This window comes from Aegilops tauschii, chromosome 2 (genome assembly GCF_002575655.3).
Source record: "Aegilops tauschii subsp. strangulata cultivar AL8/78 chromosome 2, Aet v6.0, whole genome shotgun sequence".
Classification (NCBI taxonomy): domain Eukaryota; kingdom Viridiplantae; phylum Streptophyta; class Magnoliopsida; order Poales; family Poaceae; genus Aegilops; species Aegilops tauschii.
Genome location: NC_053036.3, coordinates 70550950 through 70566856, shown reverse-complemented (window position 1 = coordinate 70566856; position 15907 = coordinate 70550950). Strand labels below are relative to the sequence as shown.

General features: G+C 42.9%; 2 protein-coding genes across 6 annotated transcripts; both read left to right on the top strand.

Annotated features, from left to right (window-relative positions):
• The first annotated feature begins 4683 nt into the window (after positions 1–4683).
• On the top strand, positions 4684–7182 carry LOC109774232 (small ribosomal subunit protein eS21). 2 transcript variants are annotated; one of them, XM_020332941.4, is made up of 4 exons: positions 4684–4799; positions 5759–5838; positions 5923–6055; positions 6846–7182. In XM_020332941.4, exons 2-4 carry the CDS (start codon positions 5789–5791, stop codon positions 6906–6908), a joined length of 246 nt encoding a protein of 81 aa, XP_020188530.1. In that variant the 5' UTR covers positions 4684–4799; positions 5759–5788; the 3' UTR covers positions 6909–7182. The 2 variants fall into 2 exon arrangements, with proteins under 2 accessions (XP_020188530.1, XP_020188531.1); XM_020332942.4 differs by having other exon boundaries at positions 4694–4799; positions 5762–5838.
• A 155-nt stretch (positions 7183–7337) lies between these two features.
• On the top strand, positions 7338–14798 carry LOC109774229 (probable indole-3-acetic acid-amido synthetase GH3.11). 4 transcript variants are annotated; one of them, XM_073508007.1, is made up of 9 exons: positions 7360–8036; positions 8552–8642; positions 9622–10335; positions 10432–10514; positions 10697–10967; positions 11986–12087; positions 12280–13094; positions 13515–14090; positions 14449–14798. In XM_073508007.1, exons 5-8 carry the CDS (start codon positions 10732–10734, stop codon positions 14078–14080), a joined length of 1719 nt encoding a protein of 572 aa, XP_073364108.1. In that variant the 5' UTR covers positions 7360–8036; positions 8552–8642; positions 9622–10335; positions 10432–10514; positions 10697–10731; the 3' UTR covers positions 14081–14090; positions 14449–14798. The 4 variants fall into 4 exon arrangements, with proteins under 4 accessions (XP_040257563.1, XP_040257564.1, XP_073364108.1 ...); XM_073508006.1 differs by having other exon boundaries at positions 7360–10335; XM_040401630.3 differs by having other exon boundaries at positions 7347–10967.
• The last annotated feature ends 1109 nt before the right edge of the window (positions 14799–15907 follow it).

The following is a 15907-nucleotide window of genomic DNA, read 5'->3' as shown; positions in this document are numbered from 1 at the left end:
ACAAAACTCAACAAAACCTTCGTGAGATCCGTTAGTATAAGAAAGCAAACCACTACTATAAGTACTGTACCAAACCAATTCATATTTTGTTTTTGTATTATATCTACTGTATTCCAACTTTTCTATGGCAAAAACTCATCAAAGAAAACCATAGAGCCATCAAAATAAGCACACAACACAAATAAAACAGAATCTGCCAAAATAGAATAGTCTGTAGCAATCTAACTTTTTCAAATACTTCTGTAACTCCAAAAATTCTGAAAAATTAGGACGACCAGGGTAATTTGTATATTAATCTTCTGCAAAAAGAATCAGGGCAAAATCACTTTTCTGTGATTTATGAAAATTATTTTCGTGAGTGCAAAGTTTCTGTCTTTTTCAGCAAGATCAAACAGCTGTCACCCAAGAAGATCCTAAAGGCTTTACTTGGCACAGACACTAATTAAAACACAAAAACACAATCATACCAGTAGCATAATTGTGTAAATACTAAAGAACAAAAAGCAAAAAGCAAAAATAAATTTTATTCATTGGGTTGCCTCCCAACAAGCGCTATAGTTTTACGCCCTTAGCTAGACATAAAGCAAGGATCTAAGTTTTGTCTTCCGAAGTTTTGGCAACTTTTGTAAGGGTTTTCTCAAACCCGGGAGGCTCTTTACGCTTCCCTAAATTCTCCAGAAAAGAAACCATCTTAAGATCCAAAATATCCAATCGCTTGTTGCAAAGAGTAATCAGGGTATTCATGCGATTGATACTACCATTGAGGTGTTTGAGGGTTTCATTATATTTCTGTATTTCAACCATATGTTTATGCAAATCACCAAGTTTCTCCAACATTTGAACTCCCTCGGGGGTAAAAGAAAACTCCTTCTTTTGAGGTGGAATTCCCAAAATTCCTTCTAAAATTTCATAGGCAGCATTGGCATCAAGCTCAAAAAAATTCCTTTGGCGGAAAAATCCAGAAGTTGTCTATGATGCAAAGCCGATCCTATGTAAAAATTATGAAGCAAAACCTTAGCGTCCACCTTTAAATTAGAAACACGATACGATTCCATAAGCCTATACCAGGCATCTTTCAAATTTTCTCCTTGTCTTTGCTTGAAGTAAAGGACTTCAAAATATGGTGACAAAGGAGGAGTAGGGATGCTAGCCATCAAGACTAGACAACAAGAGAACAGTGAACGAAAAAGAGGGGCGAATAAAACGGCAAATTTTTGTGAAGTGGGGGAGAGGAAAACGAGAGGCAAATGGCAAATAATGTAAATTGCGAGGAGATGAGATTTGTGATTAGGAACCTGGTATATGTTGAAGATCCTCCCCGGCAACGGTGCCAGAAATTCCTTTTGATCTCGCTTGAAGCTACGTCGGTATTTCCCCAAAGAGGAAGGGACGATGCAGCACAGCGGCGGTATGTATTTCCCTCGGATATGAAACCAAGGTTATCGAACTAGTAGGAGAACCAAGCAACACAACGTAAACAGCCCCTGCACACAAATAACAACATCTCGCAACCCGACGTGTTAAAGGGGTTGTCAATCCCTTTCGGTAACGGCGCCAGAAACGGTTCATGGACGGGAGAAAGTTGTAACAGATTGAATAAATAGATCGCAAATAAAATAAAGTGCAGCAAAGTATTTTTGTATTTTTGGTTTAGTAGATCTGAAAATAAATGCAAAGGAAAAGTAGATCGCAAAGGCAAATATATGAGAAAGAAGACCCCGGGGCCGTAGGTTTCACTAGTGGCTTCTCTCGAGAAAGATAGCAAACGGTGGGTAAAAAAATTACTGTTGGGCAATTGATAGAACTTCAAATAATCATGACGATATCCAGGCATTGATCATTATATAGGCATCACGTCCAAAATTAGTAGACCGACTCCTGCCTGCATCTACTACTATTACACCACACATCGACCGCTATCCAGCATGCATCTAGTGTATTAAGTTCATGGAAAACGGAGTAATGCAATAAGAACGATGACATGATGTAGACAAGATCTATCTATGTAGAGATAGACCCCATCGTTTTATCCTTAGTAGCAACGATACATACGTGTCGTTTCCCTTTCTGTCACTGGGATCAAGCACCGTAAGATCGAACCCACTACAAAGCACCTCTTCCCATTGCAAGATAAATAGATCAAGTTGGCCAAACAAACCCAAATATCGGAGAAGAAATACGAGGCTATAAGAGATCATGCATATAAGAGATCAAAGAAACTCAAATAACTTTCATGGATATAAAAAGATATAACTAATCATAAACTCAAAGTTCATCAGATCCCAACAAACACACCGCAAAAAGAGTTAAATCATATGGATCTCGAAGAGATCATTGTATTGAGAATTCAACAAGAGAGAGGAAGCCATCTAGCTACTAACTACGGACCCGAAGGTCTACAAAGAGCTACTCACGCATCATCGGAGAGGCAGCAATGGAGGTGGTGAACCCCATCTGAGATGGTGTCTAGATTGGATCTGGTGGTTCTGGACTCTGCGGCGGCTGGATGAATATTTTGCCGACTCCCCTAGGGTTCTGGGATTTTGGGGGTATTTATAAAGCAAAGAGGCGGTCCGGGAGGCACCCGAGGTGGGCACAACCCACCAAGGCGCGCCTAGGCCTCCTGGCGCGCCCTGGTGGGTTGTGCCTCCCTCGGGGCACCCCCCAGGAGCAGCCAGGGCCCAATGTGTTCCTTCTTGCCCATAAAAATTCTCCGCGAAGTTTCGTGGCATTTGGACTCCGTCTGATATTGATTTCCTGCGATGTAAAAAACATGCAGAAAACAGCAACTGGCACTTGGCACTATGTCAATAGGTTAGTAGCAAAAAAGGATATAAAATAACTATAAAATGATTATAAAACATCCAAGATTGATAATAAAACAGCATGGAACAATCAAAAATTATAGATACGTTGGAGACGTATCAGGGGGCTATGCGACAACATCACATCTATCATACAACAATTCTGGTGGGGAAGCAAGCGAGGAAGAAGGAAAACGAGTTGGGTGCCATGGGACATTATGACTATGCCGAAACACATGGGTGGCCTTGGTTTTCGAGACTTAGAGATTTTCAACCTGGCCTTATTGGCACGATAGACATGGAGGACACTGACAGATGAATCATCACTTAGCACTAAGATCCTCAAATCAGTGTATTTTCCAGAATGCTCATTACTTGATGCTGAGTTGGGACCGCATCCATCCCAGCTATGGAGGGCAATATTGGATGGCCGGGATGTATTGACGCGGGGCTTAATAAGAAGAATAGGAGACGGAGAAACAACGGACATCTAGGCGCACAATTGGATCCCGAGGGACAGTTTTAAGCGTCCAATTACTTCCTTGGTGCAAAACCCGCCAACACTAGTGAAGCAACTCATTGACACCACCACAGCGGTCTGGTCTGTTCTCTATTTACTCCTTTTGATGCTCAGGAAATTTTCAAGATACCCTTGTGCACATGCAGAGTAGCAGACTTCTGGGGATGGTATGAAGAAACTCGGGGAAACTTCAATGTCTGTTCAACCTATCGTATGATCTTAAGGACAAAGCTACACACGGAGGCGTGGCTGCATGAAGTCGAGGGGTCCTCGCACTTCCAACATGAAAGCAAACAGTGGAGCAACATTTGGCATATCCAAGTACCGTCTAAAATCAAGATGTTCGTATGGAGATTAGCCAGGCAATCTATGCCTACCGGCGAGCTGGCAACTGCAGTTGCGCGTATGCGGCAACTAGGTAAACACACATGGCAACTATGATTCGTTGGTAGATGGCAACTGCAGTTGCGCGTACGTGACAACCAGGTAAACACACATGACAATTATGATTAACCATACATGGCAACTAGGTAAGCACACATGGCAACTATGCTATGATTGCACGCGGTAACTACCATAAATTAGATATGGCAACTATAGTTAACCAAAACAGAAAGAGTTGTCATGCTTTTACAACTACATTTGCCATCCCGAATGGCAACTAAAGCGTCATCCCGCGGGTAACTAACGTAGTTGCGCCAGGACGTGTGGGCATTTTTGCTTCGTGTCACACGCGCGGGGTGGGATGAGCAGTACTTGTTGGGCGTGTGGCACGAAGTAGCTGCGCCCACACGTGTGGGCAATTCTAATGTTCGCCCACACATGGCCCGTGTGGGCTGCCTCCTACTTACGCCACATACGGTGTGTGAGCGGATGTTTAGTATGCCACACGTGTGGGCGTTATTAGCGTTCTTTTTAAATGGAATATCTTTTGAACCGAAGGTCTAAATTATGAACTGTTTTTACTGTTGTGTTTTTCACACCGAGATCTTCAAAACTAGATTAATTGTTCATAGTTTTTTATGAAAATATTTCGGGTGCAACTTGTATTGCCATCGAGATTAGCTTGTACTCTCCAAAATAATATATGTGTACTTCACGCGATAAAAAACTTGTACTCCGAAAACGAAATAGAATACTCCTGCACTGTTTAAGTTGTGCTCCCAGCATATCGTAACATGTCCTACCGACGGGGCACTTCTTAGCCGTGGAGCGTACATGTGCTTTTTTTTGCGAAAAAGAGCGTACGAGACCCATCGTCCATGCAACGACAAAAGGCCCGATGACGATGGCCCATTGGGCTTGGGCCCAAATTTCCGGGTAACGGCCGTGGAAATCCCATACCTTGGGAAAAAAAAAATCCTAGGGCTTATGCCTGGTATAAATCCAAATCCGGCCACCGCTTGATCCCTCTCCGCAGCCCATCACCGCGCCGTCGCCGCCGCCGCACCCGTCCGTCTCCTCCCTCCGCCGAGGTACGTCACGATTCCATCCTCCCCAGATCCATCCACTGTTTGCGCTGGACAATCTCGCCCCATCTTAATTTGCCGTCGAGTCATCGCCGGACCTGTATCTGGGGATGATTTGTGTCCTACATTTATACGATTAGCATCAGCTAGAATTGTCTACGCGTGATCTGTATGGTTCGGCTGCTGCGATTGCACTACCGTTCGATGCCCAGAGGATGCCAGAGAAAAGCGATAGGGTTTATGGCTGTAATTCTTAGACATTTTTAATAATGAGATAATTTCCGATTGTTTAGTGCCAGTGGTAGTTGTTTGTTGCGATTGATTTCACTGAGAATGCGTGTGGTCGTTGATCATAACTACTTCGTATAGAACCTAGAGGATTGGAGGCTGGTTGGGTGTTTGGTTGAATTTATTGGATGGGTTCAGGTGGGTGTTCTGCTTTCTAAAGCATTGCACTTTAGTGATCTAAATGATCTTATATTTCTTTACAGTGTGTGTATTTAGCTAAATATCTAATCCATCTTTTATCATTCATGTAAAATTGTCCATGCCTTGGCAACAAAGACGCCAAATCCAGTTATTTTGGATCAATGGCTCCTACTATGCTTGCCTGGTTTTTATTCAAAAAACTATGCTTGCCTGGTGCAGGGTCGGGCTACTGATCAACGTGACTGATAAAACTTATTTTATCCTTTTAGTAAAACATTCTTCAATGGTAATTGGACCAGAAAATTTTCCGGTTTGGCCGCTAGTGGTCTGATTTCCGAAGCTATGTTGCACAGTTTCCTGCTGCTGACAGCAGCTGTGCTATTTGGAATAAACCACAGGAGAGTTCAGAGTCATCCTTGTATCTGGGTTTGATATATGGAACTAGCTTTTATAGTTATATATCATCTTTATACCATAGTGTCCTTTGCAACTAGTCTCGCTGCTAAATATGAATGTGTTTCTTCGATGACCTGCAGCAGTGTCCCAGTATCCCTCCAGTCCCCATTATGCAGAACGAGGTGGGTGATATGGTGGACCTCTATGTCCCAAGGAAGTGGTATGTATTGATATATTGTCGTCTTGGTTACAGTACTGTGGCATTGCAACCTTGCTCATTCTTGCTTTGTATTGGTTCCTGCAGCTCTGCCACCAACAGGATCATAACTGCCAAGGACCACGCCTCTGTCCAGATCAACATCGGGCATGTGGATGCGAATGGACTGTATAATGGCAGTTTCACCACGTTTGCCCTCTCTGGATTCGTCCGCGCCCAGGTGTTTTACCCTTGCTATCCTGACCCCATTTATTTGTCTTAAAGCACACTGTGTGAGTGATCCAGATTCTCCATGTTCTGATTGTTCTCACGAAATGGGTTGTTTTCTTTTTTTTGCCTGTCTAGCTGTTTGGAATAATATTTATCATGACATTGACATGCTGTCAGTAGTTTCTTAAGATGTCCTTTGCATTGGTCAAACCAGTAACTCTTTAGTATTCTCTATTCTGTACACATTGAGTCCTCGAATTTCAGCGGTAATTTTTCTTCTCAGCAAAACATTCCATGATTCCAGTAAATTAGTATTAATAGTTATTGAAGATGGTTTTTGTTATTAGATCAGTAGCATGAAACTGTGTGCCCACTCAAATTGAAGGTTCATTCACTAATTCGCTTCAAGCTTCTTTTATCTGCAGTTATACGTTTGTTACATATGTGACACAGTTTGAGATTCTCCAGAACCAAAATGCCAAAAATAAAATCAAGCATTTGAAAATTATGATGTTTAGATGAACCCTGTTAAACATCTGAATTACATATACAGATATACTTGGTCAGCTGCGCATGAGTATTGGTAACTTGACTGGCTGAAACGTTTTCTTTTTCGACTGGTCGTAGGGTGTATTACTATCCTTGTAGATTAGTTTTCTGTTTGCATCGGTTATTACCGTATCTTGCGGCTACTCTGTACGACGATAATGACTGATTTGATTAAGTGGTGGTGAGATCTTAATTCATACATGATTGTTGCTGCAACTCTGTCATTGGTTCTTACACCATCTGCCTTGCAGGGTGATGCCGATGGTTCTTTGGACAGGCTCTGGCAGCAGAAGAGGGCTGAGATCAAGCAGTAGATGAGTTCCGTGAGGAAGATTTTGCTAGGATAGATATTTATGAAACCGCTTTAAACCTTTTCTCAGGAATCTGTTATGGGTGTTTATGCTTTGCCTATGAATGGTCTATGATAAAACCGTGGACTGCACGCAGTGCTTATGGAAACCTTGCTTGAAGAATCATTATATCTTTGTCCATGAATGGTCTATGTTTCTAAGAGGAAACACCAGACTTGGTGTAATATGCTTCCTGGCAATGTACCTGAATTCTGAAATGCATTTTAGTCGCTGCTCTTATGGCTGTCTTGGATTATTGTGCTTGCTTTCTCTAATAAGTTGGAGAAGGGGCTGTTTGCTGTTAAATGTGTCGGATTCTAATTGGCATCAGCTCTAGAAGCCTCTTTACAAACTAAACCATGATGAAAAAACATGGGGGAGATCCATAAAAATGGTTAAGATTGTCGCGTATCTAACTATAATCATCATTAGCCATCAACCAGTGGCTTATTCCAAATATGAATAATTCCACATATTTGTTTGGCAAAATCATATGAATTTTACCTATTTATAGGATCTTAAGCAAATGTGCAAAAGCAACATATTGTGTGTTACTGTGGGAGATGTAGTCTGATGAGCTATTTGAAGAACAAAAGGCTCACAGGAAACTACATACTGCATTTAAAACTCAAAAGAAACCCCGTTAGAACATCATAAGCCCCCGGTAGATAAAATTAACATAATTTTGTTTCTAGATGGTTTGTTGTGTTTAGCCAAGTATCAGCAGCAAAGCAAGCTGCTATAACTGTTGGGGACATTGAGTACACTGTGCACCACAAGGTTGTGAGCACCATCCACCCAAAGCAGAGAGTCTCACTCCTACCTTTTGTTACAAAAGTGTGTTGGGCTGTTGAAGAAAGATCCAGCCATTGGCGCACACAAAAAAATCCAGGTTGCAGCTGCAGGTGCTCTCCTACTTAGCAGTGGATAGGAAGATGTGTAGTTCCTTCCTTGATGTCCCCCACCAAGCACCAATCCACCATCATCCTCCAAAGAGAAGCTACTGGCCTAGGTCAGGTAGTGGGCAGAGAGCAAGCATGAGACAGTCCAGGCGCCTACTGTTGTTCTTGACGGAAAGAAGGAACACAAAAGGTGAACATGTATATTTCTCAAAAGCACAGTGCATCCCCTCCAAGCATGCCCACACCTCCATCATGAAAGTGCCCTCTTCTCTTGCCTCCCTCATTTCCTCATGGTGGCAATGTGGGATCCATGATTAATCTAATCTCTAAAGCATTATATATATTTTCCATAGTATTACATCTCTGATTGATTTGTAAACACAGGGTGCCTCCTGTCACTGTTTCTGATTTAGCTGCGCTGTTTTTGTTGAAAAACTTTTGGAGGCATGGAGATTAGATGTAGATATTTTGTAAGTGCTGGGCTTTAGGAGGATGTTGACTTGAGCGATTTATTCCGGAGAACAAATATACGCAAAGATTTACTCCTTTTTGCTTTTGGGATGAAGATTGCTTTCTTCTTCTTTAATGCCGTGCCCACCAGGTGTTCGATAGAATGACAAAACCCCATAATCATGTAAGGCTTACATCTGTCGAGTACAAGTTCATTTATTGCACATGTCCTTGTTATGTTCATGGTGGATGCAGGTTGGCTGCTTCCAAGAGGACACCTGTGTCAGTTTTCTTTCGCCAAGTGAGAAGGCGAGGTGATCTCTCACGGGGACGAGGATCAGGGAAGGTAGGGAGGTTATACGGCAAGGGCAAGGTTACAAGAGATCGTACAGCTTAACTTTTCTTATTTAGCATTGCGACTTTAGCAAAGAATCTGTGCAATGTTTCCCCTTTCCTGTACATAGTTAATGGATGAGGAGCAAGAAACCACCATAGGCAGTGCACCATATGCGGCGAGCATCCGCAAGCTGTGAAAGCACACCCTTTATCCTGAGTTGACTAGAGAATATCACAAACAGCCACCATGCCTGCAAATTGTTGCGTACGCGCTTATTCCGTCTATGTCATCTTTTGGAATAGGCTAACGTATGGTACGGATTTCTCGCTTCCGTAGGGCAGAATTTGGTCTCCATTTGAGAGAAATAGATAAGGGAATTATCCATCAATTCAACATCAACAGTAACCTTTCTTTATCTTTCAGAACAATCTGGCCCTGTTATTGTCAACTAATCCTTGGATGCTTCTAGTTGGCATGCATGTAGCATTGCATTTGGTATTTGATTATGGCCAAAAGTTATATTGGCTAAATCGAGCTTGGGACCTAGTTAGTTTTGATCCCCTGCAAGTACTCATGGTGCTGCAAATTACAAAACAAAGTTAAGCATGTAGTTCGACCTCATAGTGTTTTGTATTCTAGATTAATCATTCCTATGTTGATACAATTTCTCCAGTATAATTTAGAAGTGGATAAAATGTACTCTTATCTTCGATGCTGCTCACCTTACTGTGATGCTTGGTTGCCCCTGGTTGCGTGTGATCCTATATGATGGCTGTACATGATATGTATTCTTAGGAGCATTATTGGTAACTTTAGCTTGGTTAACCGATTATCCTTGTCTCTCCATGTGCACTTGAAAAGGTCCACAGATATTTTGCGATGATGCTTAGGCCCATGGGGAAGCATCAAGTTTGTTTTTAATGCTTTCTTTCTTCTCTTTCTGCTCACGATGATGAGAACCTTAATATTTTGCACCACTCTTGCATAGATCTGGTAACAAGTTGCAGTATTATGCACAAGCAGAGGGTCTCTACTCTCTACTCCGGAAGAGTATGTAAGAGTGCCAGAGTCAGTCAATCCAGTGCTACTCCTACCAGGTTATCCTGTCCCTCAGACGATGTTAATCGTTAAACAGCCAGCTATATAGGTTAGAGCTTTGCATTTATGTGGAATGTCTACAAATGAGGAGACATCATGGTACAACTCACCTATACAATTAAGATATGGTCTCCTCTCAATTTGTATCAGATCATACTTCATACAAAAAGATGGACCATATGAGGGCACATTTTTTGCACCATTGCTAGGATCTTCAACTTGTTTCTAGCCTTTTTGGCCTAGATCTTATAAGATTTGCAACCATGCTATCATTTATACCTGTTAAGTAAGCATGCTACTGTTTTTGTTTTTGAATCTCTATGTGTCACACATGTTCTAATCGCTTTTGGGATCTTCAACTTGTTTCTAGCCTTTTTGGCCTACATTTTTTAATACTTGCAACCATGCGATCATGTATACCGGTTAATTAAGCATACTACTTTTTTTTCGAATCTCTATGTGTCACACATGTTCTAATCGCTTTCTAGATGTATTTCAAGGCTGACATATCTTTACATGGTTTTGTCAAGGAAAAATGAGATGTAATTCTTAAAAGGTGCATAATGGTAAACAGGTGGAGTTTCATGTGACAAGAAAAAATGAGGTAATGGATATCGGAGTGCACACAACTTGATAAAATTTCAGCTTTTCATTGTTTTGCGTTACATTTTTCAGTAGAACAATAATTTGTGGGTTCCAGAAATATTGAAACATACTGTCATGTCCAGAAAGATAGTAAGTGGATCATCTTACATGGGCAGATGGGCTGCACTTTCTAATTGGGTAAGAATCTCTCTTGTAAAGTGGACATATTAAGCAGATATGCTTCTCATGATCATGCACACCGCATTATATAAGGGGCAAACAAGCTCCAGAAGATATTACTTTGAGCCCTTCTCTCCTCTTCAAGTTAAAGTCCATTTCTGATCCTTCTTTTGCTTGTATCATGGACAATAATGAGTTAGGCTGCAAGCGAAACGACGCTCTTCAAGAGCTCGAGATGCTGACAGTGAATGCCAAGGAAGCCCAACAGCTTATACTGACAAAAATCCTTGAGAGTAACCAGGCTAGTGAGTACTTGAGCAAATTCATGAATAGATCCACAAACACATCCACCTTCAAGAGAAACGTCCCAGTAGTGACATATGATGTGGTCCAGCCGTACATCGCAAGGATCTCAACTGGCGAGGATTCTTCCATTATATCTGGAGACCGAATCGTTGAACTGCTGAGAAGGTGAGCCTCTGGTTCTGTTGCTCTCATAAGCTAAGCTTTCTGCATATATATGTTATAGATAGAAAGAACCAGCATATATTTTTGTTGGAAATTTATCATTCCCTGCTTCTTCTTGGACTTGACATAAGTGTCTTATGTTATCATGGGACTAATAGGAGAAAATAAATATTATTGCTGCTTCTTAGTCTGGTAAATTGGTTGCTTTTTTAGCATGTACCAGGCTCCAAATGGCAAACTGAGCTAACTTGGCACGCCGGCAAGATAAAACGTCACAGGCATGCTGTTGTAGTCTGTAATTCTTGGGCACTCATGTGGAGTGATACGTAAACAAATGAGAACATAAGATTGTGCCATTCCTCACTTGGTTCCAAAATTTGACAGTCCCGCAAAGTTCATGGCACTGCTCTGTTTTTAAAAAAGTTAACTAAGATGATGTGTTTAGCCATGTTATGTGTTCTTGAAACCATCTCTAAAAATATACAAAATCCTATCTATATATAACATTTATTGCAAGATATTATGCCTCGGATTATTAAATACATTGTCGATTCTTTGACATGAGTATATCTGTGAGACTGAACTGATTCATCAAGCATGGCTTGCTGTTAGATGCTGAGCACTGGTGATTTTGCATTGTGGTTCTCGCATCTGAAAGCCCAGTTATTTGTATTTGAGTATGGTTCTGTGGTGAAAGAAACTTCCCATATTTTGTTATGGTGGCTATCTATATGTGGATGAGACCTCACGACTCACTTAGTTAGTCTTCTCCCATTAGAAGTGCGTTAGTTTGAATTATTCTCTCTGGACAGGCTGAATGACTATTGTACTTGATGCTAATGATTTGCTATTTCCTCGGCTATGCCATTGTCATTTACCCTGATAGCTGGAGTTTATGAAATTATGTTTCCTGTCACTTCTTTGAACTGCATACCTGATACAATAGTAGATTATATCAATTGAAGTTATACTATCTGTATGACGATCATGCCTTCGATTTTTAATCATTATTAACTTATAGCTCCGGAACTTCTCGGGGTGAGCCAAGATTGATGCCAGCCATCTCCGAGGATCTTGACCGTCGAACCTACCTTTATAGTCTGCTAATGCCGATAATGAACAAGTAAGCTTCTGTTTCTTATCCAACGTTTGCGGATCATAGCATATTAACTGTTAATTGCGGGCAGTTTTGTCATTTCTGAAATTCTTGTGGTCAATTGCTTCCAAAGGAAATAAACAAAGCCATTACACATGTGTGTTCTGCTGTCAAATTTTACCTTGTGAGCAACAATTTACTCCTTGGCTCAATCTGCAGGTATGTATCAGGCCTTGGTGAGGGGAAGGCCATGTATCTTCTCTTTGTGAAAGCGGAAACACTGACGAATTCTGGCATTCCAGTTCGATCAGTCCTCACTAGCTATTACAAAAGCCCTCATTTCCTGCACCGCAAACATGACTTGTACAACAACTACACCAGTCCTGACGAGGTCATCCTTTGCCCTGACAGCCAGCAGAGCATGTACTGCCAGCTGCTCTGCGGCCTGGTTGAACGCCAGCATGTCCTCCGTCTTGGGGCAGTCTTCGCCTCGGCGTTCCTTCGGTCTATCAGCTTTCTTGAGCAGCACTGGTGTGACCTTGTCAATGACATACGTATTGGTAAACTCAATTCCAATGTCACCAACACCGAGTGCCGGTTGGCCATGGAGGGCTTTCTCGCATTGCCCAACCCGGAGCTCGCTGATGAGCTTGAGGAAATCTGTGGCCATGGGCCATGGAAGGGGATTCTAGGTAGGCTATGGCCTAACGTCAAGTACATCGAAGCTGTTCTTACAGGCACAATGGCACAATACATCCCCATGCTGGAGTTCTATAGTGGTGGTAGGATTCCCTTGGTATGCACCATGTACGCCTCGTCGGAGAGCTATTTTGGTGTCAATCTGAGGCCACTGTGCAAACCAACCGACGTGTCTTACACCATCCTCCCAAACATGGCCTACTTTGAGTTCATTCCTTTGGAGGATGGCCTCAGAGTGACGGATGATGAGGAGGTGGTGGGGAATGACAAGCTTGTCAGCCTGGTGGATGTCAAGGTCGGATGCTACTATGAGCTTGTGGTCACCACATTTTCTGGTAAGTAGGCCTCCTGTAAATATCTAATCGTAACAGAGCTATCTAAACTCCTGTAAGGTAGTAGGTTGAGAACCAACATCAACTCTTGCTACAGAATATATTTGAACATAATTTAGGTATGTATAGTTTGATATTTGACCACTGTACAGCCAAAACCTCATTTTTCTGAACATAATACCTATTGAAGTTCATATACTTTGCCTTCAAAATCCTTGTTAGCTACAACTGGAACAATGGCTATGAATCGAAAATCAGAAACTGGCAGCTCTTCTGTCGTTGTAAATCAGAGAGTAGAAAAATTCAGTTAACTGATGGATGCCGGAACGATAAATGTTAGCGACAGGCTGGTAGCAAGGGATATGAAACAAGATTACATGTGCATATTTGTCAAGAGCTCTGAAGTTGTATGTTTTGGTCCAGGTCTTTACAGGTATAGGGTTGGCGATGTGCTTCAGGTCACAGGCTTCTACAACCGTGTGCCGCAGTTCAAATTCATCTGCCGGAGAAACGTGATCCTCAGCATTGACACCGACAAGACCAACGAGGAGGATCTCCACAACAGCGTCACGCGTGCCAAGAAGATCCTGGAGGACAGAAACCACATCCTCCTGGAGTACACCAGCTACCCAGACACTTCCACTGTCCCTGGCCACTATGTGCTCTTCTGGGAGATCAAGTCCACCTGCGAAGGTGTGAAGCCCCTCGACCCTCAGCTCCTCGAGAGCTGCTGCATCTCTGTTGAGGAGTCGCTCGACTACATCTACAGGCGCTGCAGGGCGCACGACAAGTCGGTAGGCCCGCTGGAGATACGGGTGGTTGAGGCCGGCGCGTTTGATGCTCTGATGGATCTGCTGGTCAGCCAGGGCAGCTCCATCAACCAGTACAAGACCCCGAGGTGCATCGAGTCCGGCCTCGCGCTGAAGCTGCTCAACTCCAAGGTCACCGCTTCCTTCTTCAGCCCCCGGGATCCCGAGTGGACCGTGTAAGAGCTTTCAGGTAAAAATGGTAGCAAGTATATATGCTGGCTTGATGGGCACCGAAAAGGAAGATCATCTCTAAACCGCATGCATTGTGTAGCTCTGAAGCTGCCAAGTTAAATTTGTGCTGGTAGAATTTTCAGACTAAGAATAATTATCAACATTTGCGTAGTGGAAAGCTTGTCTGGAACACAGCCTGACCTATTGCACAGAAACAAAAAGGAAATCCTTGGCTAGAACTCAGTCTCACAAGCATTTGTGTGCTGAAAGTTGAAGCAGCCCCCTTGTATATGGTTATCGGCAGCGAGAAACAAACAGCTCGGTCATTTCGTCGGACATACCAACTAATCTGAACTTGTGTGCATCTTTGCATGCAGGTAGGGCCTAGGAGAGCTACATTTCTCCGGTCTGATCGTACCAGCCTGCTGCTTGCTGGGATAAGAGAGTATTTTCTGCTGCTCGCCCTTTTATATTCAGAGAACTACTGCTTATTAGCGCATTCCTTGTATTATCATCACCCAAGCCCTAAAAAGCAGAGTGAATGAAGTATTCGCCAGTTTTTCGCTACTCTCTGTATGACTGTATGTACTCCCTCTGTAAGCTAATATAAGAGCGTTTAGATCACTAAAGTAGTTATCTAAACACTCTTATATTAGTTTACGGAGGGAGTACTTCTGTATGATTGTTGGCCGGAGCTCCCAAGTTAATGGTGGTACTATTTATTTATGCTTACTTTTTTTTAAGAATTTATTTATGCTTGCTGTTTCAGTACGCAAGCTGCACAAACTTGTACTATTTTTTTTCTTGAGTGATTGGGCCTGCGTCCTTGGTCATGTTACGCCAACTGGGCCGACGGCCTTCCCCGGTGCGGAAGCTTCTTTTGTGCCACCGGTCCGGTTTCGACCCCTCCTGGCCCAAAGCGCTCGCCCGTCATCATATTTCGCTTTGTCCATTTCTCAAAAAAAAAAAAAAAAATCTTTGCCCAAGGCCACAAACTTTCAACCCCGGCAATCATGCCCTTCATCATTCCATGTCAATGTTAATAAAGTACTACTACTGCCGATTGCTTCCGGGCTGGCTAAGACCGGAGGAGCGAAAGATGAGAGTCCCTGAACAAATGAGTAGGCCCATCAGCATTCAGCAAAGATATAGTCTCCTTTTGCTTTCTTCATTGAGACGAGGCTGCGCTTTCAGCTCCATGTCAGCTTTGCACTGCACGGCCTCTTTTCCCTCGGTGTAATGAAGCCGTTGCCGTTTGCCAATCACGTCCTCTCGAGGTGAGAATGAGAATGAGATCTCTCCTCACTCACTCATCAGCCGCCTGCCCTGCTGATGCGTGCTCTGATCATTGCATATTTGCATTATGCTTGGGCTGGCCACCCCGCGTGGTACTATTTACTGTAGTACTTTTGGCATCAAAACTTGAGTACGGGTCAATTGCTCGCACATGCACGGGCTCAGGAGTCAGGATTCGGGCCTGCTTCACCCGTAGCCTTCCTATGTGCAACATTTGATACTAGGAAGTAAAGGAGGAGGCATGTTCACTGGTCAAACCGTATGCTCATGGCTACGATCGACTTGGGGGCATATATATCGTATCCTTCTGTGCTGTGCATCCACATCCACATGCGGTAGCAGAGGTGGAAGGAATGATTCCGAGATGAATCGATCTAATCCGTGATTATAGACCACACGACCCACATGCACACTATTACTAGTACAGTACTCCAGATCTAAGTACGTAGCACTGCAATTAATTGCTTGGGAGAGCAACAACGTCGTGCAGTACAATGCATCAAAGTCTTGTCAGCGCGGATCGGTCTGACCAGCCCCGGA